Source organism: Chiloscyllium punctatum, chromosome 35 (genome assembly GCF_047496795.1).
Source record: "Chiloscyllium punctatum isolate Juve2018m chromosome 35, sChiPun1.3, whole genome shotgun sequence".
NCBI classification, from domain to species: Eukaryota; Metazoa; Chordata; class Chondrichthyes; order Orectolobiformes; family Hemiscylliidae; genus Chiloscyllium; species Chiloscyllium punctatum.
In genome coordinates this window covers 10654358-10668244 of record NC_092773.1, presented here as the reverse complement: position 1 = coordinate 10668244, position 13887 = coordinate 10654358, and the positions used below count along the sequence as shown (strand labels likewise).

Here is a 13887-nt window from a genome sequence, read left to right as displayed (position 1 = left end):
ACACCAGCAACCATCTCACCGAAAATTCCTCAGTCAACAAACGCTCAACTATCTCACTGGGACTATTTCTCCACCATTTCCCTTTGGGCCGCAAAAGTCAAAGACTTCTGCGTGTGGGACCCTGACTCTATTTTTTAAAGTTTTTTTAATTCACTTGTTCTTTAGTCACCATTTATTACCCCATCCCTTGTGAAGTTACCCCCCCGCCCTTGTGAAGGTGGGGGTGAGCTGCCTCCTTGAGCCGCTGCAGTCCATGTGCTGTGAGTTGACCCACAATGCCCTTAGGGAGGGACTTCCAGGATGGTGACCCACGGGACAGTGAAGGAACAGCAATATATTTCCAAGTCAGGATGGTGAGGGGCTCAGAGGGGACCTTGTACGGGGTACTGTTCCCGTTTATCTGCTGCCCCTTGACCTTCTCGATGGAAGTGGTTGTGGGTTTGGAAGGTGCTGTCTGAGGATCTTTGGTGAATTGCTGCAGTGCGTCTTGTAGATGGTACACGCTGCTGCTACTGAGGGTCGGTGGGGGGGGAGGGAGGGGATGTTTGTGGATGTGGTGCCAGTCAAGTGGGGGCTGCTCTGTCCTGGATGCCGTCAAGGTTAAAAGGTTTTTGTGAAGATATCTCTGCTCATCACAGCCAAGTCAAACCGCAAGAACCTGACAGAGACACAGCCTGAAATGTCGATTCCCCTGCTCCTCAGATGCTATCTGACCTGCTGTGCTTTCCCAGCACCCCACACTCTCCGCAGAAAAGCAGCCAGCTTGCCGAGTCCCACTGTCATGTTGACACTCCCATTGAAGACACCAGGTTGTAAGCTTTGGCCAGACAGAGGGTAACCTTAACTGTGACAACATCGAACTGTGGCAGGGATTTCTGACTATTTGCATGTTAAATGGGGAAAGTTTGATGGAGTTTGGATCACAGGCTACCTCCTAAAAATGTTTAGACCACACTACTTTTTGTCTGATGGAATAAGATTTTCATCTGCAGTCTTGCCATGTGAACCTTCCCATCCATCCCCTTTGAAATTTCAATCCAGTGTCCCTGCCTGCATGGTTCAAAACAAACAGCAAACTCCGATCCTGTGGGGTGGCGGTTACTGGGGATAAAACTTTCATTCAACTGCACTCATGCCAAGGAAGATTTTGTGTTTCAGTTCTTCAAGAGCTTATGGCAGACTTTCCTCATGACGAACGTTGGAAGTTCCTTCTGGGAACTCTTTCTAATCCATGCTTCTCATGACATGTGGTTGTGTTACATTGCTATCTCAGTCATTCTGCCTTCTCTGTCCTCACCCTTCTTTTTTGGGTTGTTCCAATGTAGCTCAGGTGACAGGACACCATGTTTCAATTGTGTAACACCTCTCTCTCTCTCTCTCTCTCTCTCTCTCTCTCTCTCTCTCTCTCTCTCTCAGGAGAGAGACTGACTAAGACCGTGTGTGGGATACAGCATTTTCACAACCAGGGGACACTGGATATGTTCAGGTTTCTTCAGTGCAGGGAAGGCTGAGGGGCTGGGAAGGCTGAGAGAGCTGTAAAAGGTGCTAAGGGTATGAACAGGGGGGATTGGAAGCAGCTGTCTGCTTTGGCTTCCGGGTCAACAATGAGGGGCACAGTTTTAAGGTGAAGGGAAAGAGGTTGGGAGTGAGTTTGACCTAATAATTTTTCACCCAGAAGCCGATAGGAATCTGGAGTGTTGTGGCAGGAAACCTCACAATCTTGTAAAGGGCACGTGGAGGAGCACCTGAAATGTCCGAACATTCGAGGCTGTGGACCAAGTGGGGATAAGCTGGACAGTAGGATGTGCTTAGGTGGGTAGGTGCAGATTTGACGGGCCAAAGAGTCTCTTGTGTGTTGCATGACTCAAACTGGAAAATTGTGACCCGTCCCTCTGCAATTCTGACTGCCACATTTCTCTCTGAGTCCGCTGATGCATTCCAGTCCCGCCCTGGCTCATTCATGCACAGCAAGATCCCACACAGAGGAACGTGACAATGAGTAGACATGTTAATGGCTGAAACACAAAAGCAGTATTTTGCAGTTGTCTTTGTTGGAGAATGAAGATGCTGCAGAGGCTGAGTCAAGGTGAACGCAGCTGAGGCACTTGCTGGACACTGATATCAAGGAGGTGAGATCAGAAAGACTTGAGGGTTGCTAAGTGACCAGTCCTCCTGGGATAGAGGAGGTATCTGAGCAGGATGACTGGAGAACAGCAAATGCTACATCCTTTGCTCTGAAAGAAAAGGTATGACCACAAGCATGTCACATGAACCTCGCTGATGAGAGACCTCTCTTATGGACACCATAATTTGAAACCAAATTCACAGACACTTGGACAAATGTGGATTGGCCAAGAAAAGCCAGCACCCAGATTTGTTAAGGGTTCCTTGTCACAGAGAAAATTGGTGTGATGTACATGGACTTCCAAAAGATGCTCGATGAGGAGCCACATCGATAAGCTCATCAGCAAAACTAAAGACCATGGAATGAAGAGACAGTAGGAGCATGGAAGGGCTTTTGCCCGAAATGTCGATTTTCCTGCTCTTCGGATGCTGTCTGACCTGCTGTGCTTTTCCAGCACCACTACTCTGATCTAAACTCTGGTTTCCAGCATCTGCAGTCCTCACTTTTGCCTAGTGGGAGTATGGAAACCAAGTTGGCAGATTGATCAGGGAACAGGAGTTGGTGTGAAAGATGGTTTCCAATCTGCAAAGAGACAGGCAATGGGTCCACATTGGAACCTCTGCTTTCCTTTCAAAATATGAATGTCAAAGATACCAGTTCAATCTCAGTTGTTGATTTGACACTTTGTAAATTGGAAAGAGGACTCAGAGACAAAGAGAGAGAGAAACAACAGTTGTTGCTGCTGGAGAAACTCAGCAGGTCCGGCAGCATCTGCAGAGAGAAAGCAGTTAACATTTCGGATCCAATGGCACAGGGCTTTGGTTTATTTTCAGAGATTGGGAGAAACACAAGGAGACACAATATGAAGTAAAGGGTGTAATGGGGGAGTGGGAGGGGCAAGAGTAAATCTCTGAAGGTGGAAGAGTTGGGGGAGAAGAAAGGAGTCTGGAATAGGACAGACTAGATGTAGAGAGGGTGATCACCCCCACCCAATTTGGGTGAACCAGGAGTTACAGTTCAGGATATTGGGATAGGATAGAGATGTGGAAAATTCAGAGGGGGAGGGGGGGTCAGCCCTAGACTCATAGAGACGTACAGCTCAGAAACACACCCTACAGTCCAACTCGTCCATGCTGACCAGGTATCCTAACCTAATCTAGTCCCATTTGCCAACATTTGACCCATATCCCTGTAAACCCTTCCTATTCATATACCCATCCAGATGCCTTTTAAATGCTGGAACTGTACCAGCTTCCACCACTTCCTCTGGCAGCTCCTTCCACACACGCACCACCCTCTGTGTGAAAAGGTTGCCCCTTTTCGGTACCTTTTAAGTCTTTGCCCGTCTCCATTTAAACCTGTTGGAATCTGCTCCTACAGAAGGCGGTGGGATTCCATACTCCTTTCCTCTCCCCCAAGAAAAAGACATGATTTGGAGATGCCGGTATTGGACTGGGATGTACAAAGTTAAAAATGACACAACACCATGTTATAGTCCTACGGGTTTAACTGGAAGCACTAGCTATCGGAGCCCTGCAAACAGACATTTGGAAACATTAAAGGTATTGTGGTCAAATATCCAGAAATTGAGGTAGAGGGAATGAGTCACGATTCTGCTGAATGGCACAGCAGGCTCGAAGGGCTGAATGGCCTCCCCTTACGGCAGCTTCTTGTGTTTCTCTGACACAGCTGAGGTTGAGTCAGTCAAAACTGCAAACTGCCCACAGGTACTTGCCTGGAAATGGGACAAACCGCAAGTTGGAAACCACAGAAGGATAAGTGACCTCCTTTTGCTGCAGTTCAATGTTCTGGGAAAGTTGGAACAGGCTGTCAGGCAGAGGGAAGAGTGAGCGAGGATTCCTGGGTGAGGTTTTCAGAGAATAAACTCCGATCGAGCGATCAAACCCCCCCACCACCACCCCCACCCCTGCTGAAGTTATATAGGTAACCGCTGACTAACTTCATATTTTCCACTTAAAGCCTGGACGGGCATGTGTGTTTGAGTTTGTTTTCAGAGCAGTAATTGTGGAGCAAAGTCCTCAATAGTGGTTGGTGTTTCTGACAATTTCCGTGTGCAGAGCTTTACTGAGCTTATGAAAACCAGCTGTTCCCTCTCTCCATTGACATCATCAGTCAACACTGGACTCACATGACTGCTTGGCTTCTACTATTCCAAACTTTCTGCAACTGCCCTTGATTAACAACTTTTTATGGAATCTTTCGTTTCTGTTATTTCCCTCTTCGACCTTCCTCTCTTCTTAATAAAGAAATGTCTCTCTTTGTTTCTTTCTGCGGGGCAGTTTGGAATGCAAATGATAATCTTCCACCAGAGAAGAGTGACCACAGCTCCCCCCATCAAACATAAACACATGACTGACGACAGAGCACAGCCACTTCCTGAGCCCTGATTCGGGAGCTCATTGATGGGAACCACACTCCGAGCTTTGCCAACCCCCGGCTGAGAATTACTCATTCCCCAACCTTACCAACCCCTCCACGTCCTGGACGCTGCTACACAATCAACTGGAGAGAGAGAGAGAGAGCAAGAGAGAGAGAGGTGGTCTTCTGGAATTGGCCCTGTTGTTGTGCATCATCCCAAGCCCAGCTAACCAGTCAGAGTCGTACACTACCTTGTCTCCTGGTTGGGGCCTCATTATTGATACCCGGTCGTAGCCTTTTCGCAGTAGAACCCACAGTGCGTCCAACTTGCCCTGAAAAGACAAAACAAAACTGTGGCCTTAGCGAGGGAAGGGAACTTCCAAATTCTGCAATTTTTCAGCTTCCCGCCATCAACGCTACCCCCTGCAGCCCCGCCCACCCCCACTCCCAACTTTCTCCTGCTTGGTGAAGCTGAGATCTGGAGCCGGAAGCCTCCTTCAGCCTCTTCCCCCGTCCTCCTTCAGACTGCAGGGCAGAGTCCGAGCCCCTCTTGTCGAGAATCAGGGAAGGGATATTTCTACTTGGGGCCAAGGTGAGGACTGCAGAACACAGATTTGAGGTGGTCATAAACAAATCCAACAGGGACTACACTTAGGAAGACCTGTCTTTACCCAGACAACTCACAACCTCAGACAGAAACTCAGGCTAATCACATCGAAGGACTGAAAGGGTATTTTAACAAGTGCACTCGGGCAAATACAGTGGATGTTTTTCAATGCTCTCATTTCATTTTGTCCTTTTTTTTTGAAGAAAAATTGTGAGGCAGAGGTGTAGAGCTGTCTGTAGCAAAGTAAACAATTTGTAAGGCTTTGGCAATTTTTGTTTTAAATGTTGGAACAATGGAAGCAGCCTGGGATGGGGAGTGGGGCCAGCGCCAGCTCTCTCAGACCAGGATTTCGAGTTTCTTTCAGTTTTAGGTTGAGTTTTAAGAAAAAGCCCTTGGGGTCCCAACAGAGTTGGACATTTCAGTGAATGTCTCCCAGCTGTTACTTTCTCTGAATCGTCTCTTGATGTTGTTTTCCTCCTGGATTGGAGAACTGCATGTCAGATTAAGTTTCTGAATTTGTCTTTTGCCTTGCGGTGCGTGTTTGGGATGTTACGATACTGGAACAGTTAATTAGTAACAGGTCATGTATCTGTAATTCTGTTAGGTTTTTCTTTTCCCCAAGAGGTAAGTTATTCCGAGTTATTCCTTGTTTTGTTTGCATTTGAACTACCCTTTTTAAATAAATTCTGCTTTGGTAAACATTGATGAGTTTGATGAGTTGCGTTGTATCTGAAACATGGACCTTCACATCTGATTTTAAAATAAGAAAATATTAAGGTTGAGGCTACCTTCTTCAAATCTGTTGAGGGGTCTGGTCCATAACAAAGGGGTAGGATAAAAGTGTAGAAGGAGCGTTGACCGCACGATAAACAGGAACACAGGACTGCTTATATGTTGCAGGTATTTGAGAACAGCACTGTAAAAGGATGGGAGCAGCACAAAATTCACAAATACTCCCAGATCTTGTCAAGACAGGTCACCGAACAGTGATGTTGTCAGGTGGTATTGAGCTCGACATTTCTGTGTGTTCAAGCTGCTTGGAAATCTCCTCCTCCCATTCTACAGATTCGCACATTTCCCAGTTTAACTGCTGTGCTGTTCATGTTCACCTGAGCTCCAGAATTTCCTTCCTTAATATTCCTCCTTGGCCAAGCTGTTGGTCACCTGCCCTGGAGGTGCCCAATGTTGATTGCATTGAGTCATACAGCACAGGAACAGACCCTTCAGACCAACTGCACTGACCAGATGTCTGAATCTAAACTAGTCCCATTTGCTAACCCTTAGCCCATATCCCCTTCCTATTCATGTCCCTATCCAGATGCCTTTTAAATGTTGTGATTGTACCAGCCTCCACCACTTCCTCTGGCAGCTCATTCCACCCTCAGCATGAAACAGTTACTCCTCAAACTTGTTTCAATCTGTCCCCTCTCACCTTAAACCTACGCTGTTTAGTTTTATATTCCCCTACTCTAGGAAAAAAAATCTTGTCTATGTATCCTACCCAAGCCCCTCATGATTTTATAAACCTCTATAAGGTCACCCCTCAGTCTCCAACGCTCCAGGGAAAACAGTCCCAGCCTGTTCAGCCTCTCACTGTACATCAAATCCTCCATCCCTGGCAACATCCTTGTAAATTTTCTCTGAATTCTTTCAAGTTTCACAACATCCTCCTAAAGCAGGGAGATCAGAGTTGAACACAGTATTCCTACAATGGCCTAAACAATGTCCTGTTCAGCTGTAACATGACCTCCCAACTCCTGGACTCAATGTTCTGACCAATAAAGGAAAGCATACCAAATGCCGCCTTCACTATCCCTGTCTATCTGCAACTCCCACTTTCAAGGTCTCTTTGTTCAGCAACACTTCCCAGGACCTTACCATTAAGTGCATAAGTCCTGCCCTGATTTGCCTTTCCAAAATGCAGCAGCTCAACCTTACCTAAGTTAAACTCCATTTGTCTCTTAGCCCATTGACCCATCTGATCAAGATCCTATTGGAGTCTGAGATAATCTGTCCACTACACTATCTATTTTGGTATCATCTGCAAACTTAGTAACCATACCTCCGATGTTCATATCCAAATAATTTTTATATAAATGATGAAAAGCAGTGGATTCAGTACCGAGCCTGGTGGCACACCACAGGTCACAAGCCTCTAGTCTGTAAAACAACCCTCCATCACCACCATCTGTCTGCTACTTTCAAGCCAATTTTGTATCCAATTGAGTAGCTCTCCATGGATCCCATGAGATCTAACTTTACTAACCAGCCTATCGTGTGGAACCTTGTTGAACACTTTGCTGAAGACCATGTAGACAGCATCCACTGCTCTGCCCTCATCAATCCTCTTTGTCAACTTTACAAAAAAACTCAATCTTTAGTGAGACATGATTTCCCCCACACAAAGCCATGGTGACGATCCCTCATCAGTCCTTGCCTTTCCAAACACATGAATTCCCTCCAACAACTTCCCCATCACCAATGTCCGATTCATCAGACTATAGGTTCCTGGCATTTCCTTACAGCTTTCCTGAAATAATTGCACCACATGAGCTACCCTCCAGTCTTACAGCCCCCCCCCCCCCGTGACAATGGATGATACAAATATCTCAGCCAGGTCTTGGTGGGAGATTCGTACCATTTATGCAAGTGAACACACCCCCTCACCTGTTGGCCCTCCTCTTCACTATTCACCACTCCCGGCTGGAGTGCATTTGTATGGTTATGGGACACTCAGAGTTTCTGTTGAGATGGATGTATGTCAGAAAAGAGGTGCTGATGAAATGTTGGCAACTGGGGAATCTCTGAGTGACAGGAAACAAAACTGAAAGCCATGAAGTCAAATCCTGCATCAAACCCAGTGCTGTGCACAAAGTACCTTTCTCACAATTATTTTCAGTTCTCAAAGAACTCTCTCCTGTTGATTTGCGCTTGGGTTCCTTTTCATTCTTGATTTTTTCCAAGCTTCCGATTACAATTTGTCAGATGCCAGTCAGCCCTCTGTTCCAAGGCTTGTGATGATGATGATTATTTTCCAAAGCCAGCAGTAAGACGTTTGCCAGAGTCAAAGCAGGAACTCTTGTTGACGAGCTGAACAATTCCAGCCCAATGTGCCATCAGCTCAAAGGTCAAACCTCCAGGACTCTGAGAAGAACAGTCAAAGACATCCTAATTGCAAACTGGCCAAGCCTGTTGGGCAATCATCACCAACAAAACAGATTTGTTTTCGATGCATCGTTGTTGATGTTTGACCTTCAAAGTCTGAGTCATTTTAAGAAAGGGGAGGTTCTGCCTGTGGTGGAGTTGGAGAGTGTTGTAATCGGAGTCACTGGATGTTGGAATCTTAGCCAACCAGAAGGTGTTTCAATACAGTTGTCCACATTTCTGCTGGAGGATCTGAAGCCAAGTACTCGATCTTGTATTGTACACCCAACCTGAGCAATAGAACCTGTGTTCATTCACCTGTTGTGAACTGTGCATCCTCGAAAGGTGAGAGATTTGTTTCCCAAGACGTTATTCCCAACGTGAAGACTTGCTGCAATCACAGTAATCTGTCTATGTTCTCTGAATGTCGATTGTTTTTTGGTAGTCTGGTCTTGGGCAGTGAATGTCAACAGCCCAGATGTACCCTTCCAGTGACCCATAATGTTGAAAGGGACAAAGACATCCATCACAGCATGTGGTCCTGTGGGCTTTCTGAATCATTGCCAAGATGGGAATCAAAGGGCGTTTCTGCGTGCAGTTCACAGTCTCTTCATTTATCACCTCGGAATGGATTCTTGCCCATTGTAAACAATCCACCAGTGCCTGGGGCATTGGAACCCAACACACTGTGTGTTCCCTTTCAATCAGACTGGCCCCAACATCAAACCCCTCCACCAAACTTGGCAGTGCTCTGTTTAAGCTTCATCCACACCCCTTGTTCATTTCGCAGCGTCAACCAATCTCTCAATTCCTTTCTGGTCCAAGTGTTTCTCAAGCATCCTGATGTACTGGTAACATTCCCCGTACAAGGAAGGAAATTCCTGATTCTCTGAGTGAAGAGGTTCATCCTGAATTCCACACTGGATTTCTGAGTGCTGACCTTAAGTTGAAGATTTCTCGTTTCGGTCTCTCACAACAAGGCAGCACTGAGAGCACACACACATATACAGACATGCACGTGCACACACACACACGGACACAGGCATACAAACAAATCACCAACCCCTTCTCTTTTAACATTCTATAGCCTTCTGGATTTGGTGTTTAGTGTGACAACCTTTGCTTGTCTTTATTTTATTGATTTTTTTGTTTTGCTTTGCTGGGTTGTTCTTGTATTTTTTTTCCCTCCTTCCTTTCCCGACATATTGCATTCAGGTGTTCACTACAAAACCGTTCATGATTACCTCAGTTGGATCTGGCTGCTGTTTCTCAGTTCTATGAGCACTCTCCTTGGCCGTTGCATGGTGAAGGCATTTGTGATTTATTCCCTCCTGCCCTCCACCCTATCTCAGGGACTCCTTTTTGTTCATTCCTACCCCTCTCCCCTCCTCCTCCTTCAGTACTGACCAAAGATCACCTTCCATTGACTTGGTACCCCTCTCTCTCTCTGTCTGCACACAACGGCCGCTTAGAACCGTGAAATGAAACAACAAAAGAAAGAGACCATTTGGCCCATCTTACTCTTGCCAACTCACAGACAACCAGATGCCCTTTCTAATCCTGTGCTCATGTGCCTAGCCCATAACTCTACAGCTTCCAGCACTAAAGGTGCAGATGCAGGTTTCGGGTTTATGCTGTCAGTTTCAGACACCCACCACCCTGTATGTAAAAACATTCTTCCTCACATCCCCTCTGCCACTCAGCTTGAATTGCTGACCTCAGGTTTTTGAACTGTCTGCTCAGGAAAACAAGTTCCTCCTGCCTCCTCTATCTCTACCCATCACAATGTTGTCCACCTCAACCATGTCACGCCCTCAGCCATCTCTGCTCTCAGGAAAACATCCCCCAAACTCTCCAATCTCTCCTCGTGGCTTCGGTTAGACTCAATATTGCCATGTTTCCTCATTTTAAAGCAGATAGGGTTTCTTCAAAGTACTTGAACATATGAAATGTTTAATGAGAGACTTCCTGTAAAGTCGAAACGCTGCAAATGCTGGTAGATCTGAAATAAAAACAGAAAGTGCTGGAGAAACCCAGGCAGATCTAGCAGCCTCTGGTCTGAGAAAGAGAGTTGACATTTTGAGCACAGTGACTCTTCTTCAATTCCTGCTGAGTTCTTCAGACAGTAAACGTGAGTCCTGTTGATCACTCTCTCACCCCCACACAGAGGCTGCCAGATCTGAGTTCCTGCAGCACTTTCTGCTCTGTTAAAAGATTCCAATTGTCCACCACCCGTGCGGCAACAGACTGGAGTAACCCCCTTCAGTTTCGATCTCAAGTGCAGGACTTGGGTTCTGAAGTTTCTCAACATGAATCTCTCCTTCTCCTCCACACTGTGTGGACCCCTGCATTCACTAGGCGCCTTTGCCCTGAGCAGCCGCTGTGTTGAGTTTGAAGGGATCTTACCTTGATTGGTGAGTACCACTTCCTGGGGGCGTTCATCTGCCGAGCTCTGTTGTTGTTCTGAATCCCCAACTCGGAGAACTCGTACTCTTGCTCCGGCATTTTAACTCTTGCGTTTTTGGCCTTTTCCAACTTGGCACCTTCTTCGGTCGATCCCTTCTCTCCCCAGCGGACCTGCAAAAGTGGGAACACCGGCCTTTGAGAAGCTGCCTGTGGGGCTTGGGTCTCAGCTGGCTGCCTCGGTGGCAAGATGGGTGCCTGTGGCACCACGGCCTGGGCAATGGTGCACGCAAAGGAAGATCCCGTCAGCCAATCCGAGGTGAGTGGGCAATCGGTTCACAATAGATGGGTCAAGCGTGATTTGCGGTGAATGCAGTCAGGCAGAGAGAGAGGTCAAACACCCCCACCCATCTTACTTGGATTTACCTGTGACCCCGTGTGTCCTTCACCGACCAGGATATTCCTGCTCATAACGATTTGGCAAGACGATAGCGAATCTCTTCATGAGAAAGAGGGGACACACGTGGGCCATTCGGCCCCTCAGCTCCATTCCACCGAGACACAGAACAGTACCCTCAGGGTGGCTGAGCAGGTTGGCTTGGGCACCAGAGAGCGGGATGGGAAACATCTCACGGGATTTTACCTGACAATGGGAGGGGAGGAGTGCGGGAGAGGGGGAAGAGAAGAAACAAAGGTGGAGATGGCGAGGGTGAAAGACTCTGAGAGTGTGGGTGTGGGGGCTGGGTGAAAGGTAACTCTGTGTTGAAGCTCCTCCAGGTGGAGGACAGAGGCAGGAGTGTTTTAACAAGCCCACAGAAGTCAGGAAACTCTTTGGGTGAGTGGGAAAGCAGCAGACAAGTGTAGGCAAAACAATGATAAAGAAGTTCCATTTTGGAGAGAAGCCTGACTGTGATATTATTTCCTATAAACACTGCGACAGAAAGAGCTGGTGGCGGCAGTGAGATATTTACTCATTCCTCTGGGGTCTGGCCATTCTCGAATGGTAACCCCATGCGGGGAGATCCACCCTGGGCTAGGGACAGCTCCTCTGCCAGTTATGGTCAGGAGGTCAGCTCATGGCATCAGGATACAGCCCAACTGTTTCAAGGCTTCCCAAGTAACCTTCCGGTTTGGGGGGGGTGGGTAGGATTGGTAATAGTGGGGGGAGCTGGATCAGGAAGGGAAAGCACCCACATAGCTGCTCAGAACACAACAGAGAGCTTAACCAAGTCAATCTCCTGATCTCTGCACGTCACGAGAAAATGCTGGGGCAGTAGACTTTTTATAATGGGTCTCAAGGGGCCGAAGGGCCTGTTCAGTACTGTGTGACTGTCTGACCATTCCATGCTTGTTGGAATGAATGGGATCATACTGTGCGATCCTTTTCTTAAGTCATACACGACCTCGACATAAAATGATTATGATCATCTCCTGAATGACGATCGCTCAAACCATTTGTGTTATCCTCACCACTTGCCACCCATTTGGATTGTTTTGAATAAGCTAATGATTTACCAAAGAGGTATTACCATTTTCCGAAGAGACACAGTGTGCCTCTCCCCCTCCGTTCAGTGTCTATCACCCACCCCCAGATCACCAAAACAAGAGGGCAAGGATTGGAGCAAGGTGGCCTGTACTGAAGGTGGTATTGTGGGTTGGTGACCGAGTCATACAGTAACTACTCCTGGAACTGAAGAAGCTGTCCCTGGGTACCTTTCTCCCTGAGATGGTGTTGCAATTGGCAACTTAGAAACCTTGGCACTGTGCTCAACAAAACCCATTCAGTTCACTTACATTCAGGATTGTCTTCCTACCTCCATTCTTTTGATCCCTCCCACACCTCGACCTCCATAATAGGAGGCGTCCACAGTTGGCCATTTCTTCTTGGGCATGCCTTCAGAATCAGAGTCTTCCTATGAGAGAGAGAGAGAGAGAGAGAGAGAGAGAGTAGGTAGTGAGAGAACATGTGCAAAACAATCCACCTCGTGCTCAGCCAAACCGTGTTTCAATTCTGGCTGGAAATCGGACAACAGGAAATACCTCAGCTCTGAAAGCCATTCCCCCCCCACTCCCACCCCAAAAAAAGACATCCTTCAAGGCTGACCCTGACACAACCCATTGACTTGGAAACCAACAGTGAAAAGAGGCTTTGCAGACATGTGATAGCTTCAGAGAGAGAGAGAGAGAGAGAGATGAACACAGGGCACAGACCCAACAGGATCGAAGTTGTATACAATATATTTTGCTTATGTCTCAGCCTGGCTTGCCTGAAAATATAAAAACAGGAAGAATTCTGATGTCATGGATGTTGAAGCGGGCCAGAGGAGATTGATAACACTTGGTCGATTTTGCAATCACCCTCTCTGTGTTTACAAATGAGGATCACTTCAAAACAGAGTTGCTTCATCAAATTAAATCTTCCTGACTTCAAATGTGCCAGCTAAGCGAGGTTTCTTTATCCCTCTGAGCCCCCATGTTTCTCCATCTGGTCTCTGGGAGATTTCACTTGATCCAGCAGCAGCTCTGTTCCAAAGAAAAGCCTGTGCTTTACTGAACTTGGTCTTGATTCTCCAGCCTCGACACTCTTCCACTTAACTGTACAGGTCCTGGGCACAATGGAAACATAGACTGAATTCCTCCGAGCCAACCGATAGCAGTCTGGCTGAGCCAACACCGTAAGACGCAGGGGCAGAAGAAAGCCATTCGGCCCATTGAGTCAGCTCTACAATTCAATGGCACCATGGCTGATCTAATAACCCTGTACTCTGCTGTCCTGCCTTTTCCCCATAACCCTGGATTCCCTTTAAACATCGACCTGTCTTAACTATGAATGACCCAGCCTTGACAGCCCTCTGCAGCGAACAATCCCACAATATTCACTCCACTCTGAGAGAAGGAATTCCTCCTCATCTCTGCCTTAACACAGAGATTACACCCTCTGGTCCCGGACTCTCCCACAAGGCACGAACAACCACTCCACATCTTCCCTGCCATTCTTCTCGACTCCAATGAGTACAGGCCCAGCCTACACAGCCTCTTGTCATAAGACAGTCCCTCTGTCCCTGGGAGCTTGCAAAGCGAGGTGCTTCTCAGACCCTGAGGGTGCAGCGGAGATTGGCCGAGGTGAACGGGAACACTTGCAATGATGGAAGGTTGGACATGTCCGAGACTCTTGTCCCTGAAGCACAGGAGGATGAGGATGGGTACGATGAGGGGGTCTAACCAGACT

The 13887-nt window shown here is 47.3% G+C and overlaps 1 protein-coding gene across 2 annotated transcripts in view; it reads right to left on the bottom strand.

The window, feature by feature from the left end:
• Positions 1–13887, bottom strand: part of LOC140459642 (anthrax toxin receptor 1-like) — a 149689-nt gene that overhangs the window by 35771 nt on the left and 100031 nt on the right. For both annotated transcript variants that reach the window (XM_072553955.1, XM_072553954.1), the window contains exons 15-17: positions 12473–12571; positions 10662–10832; positions 4756–4836 (exon numbers count right to left, since the gene is read on the bottom strand). In XM_072553955.1, the coding sequence (XP_072410056.1) occupies positions 4756–4836; positions 10662–10832; positions 12473–12571 (351 nt within the window). The remainder of the gene's footprint in view (positions 1–4755; positions 4837–10661; positions 10833–12472; positions 12572–13887) is intronic.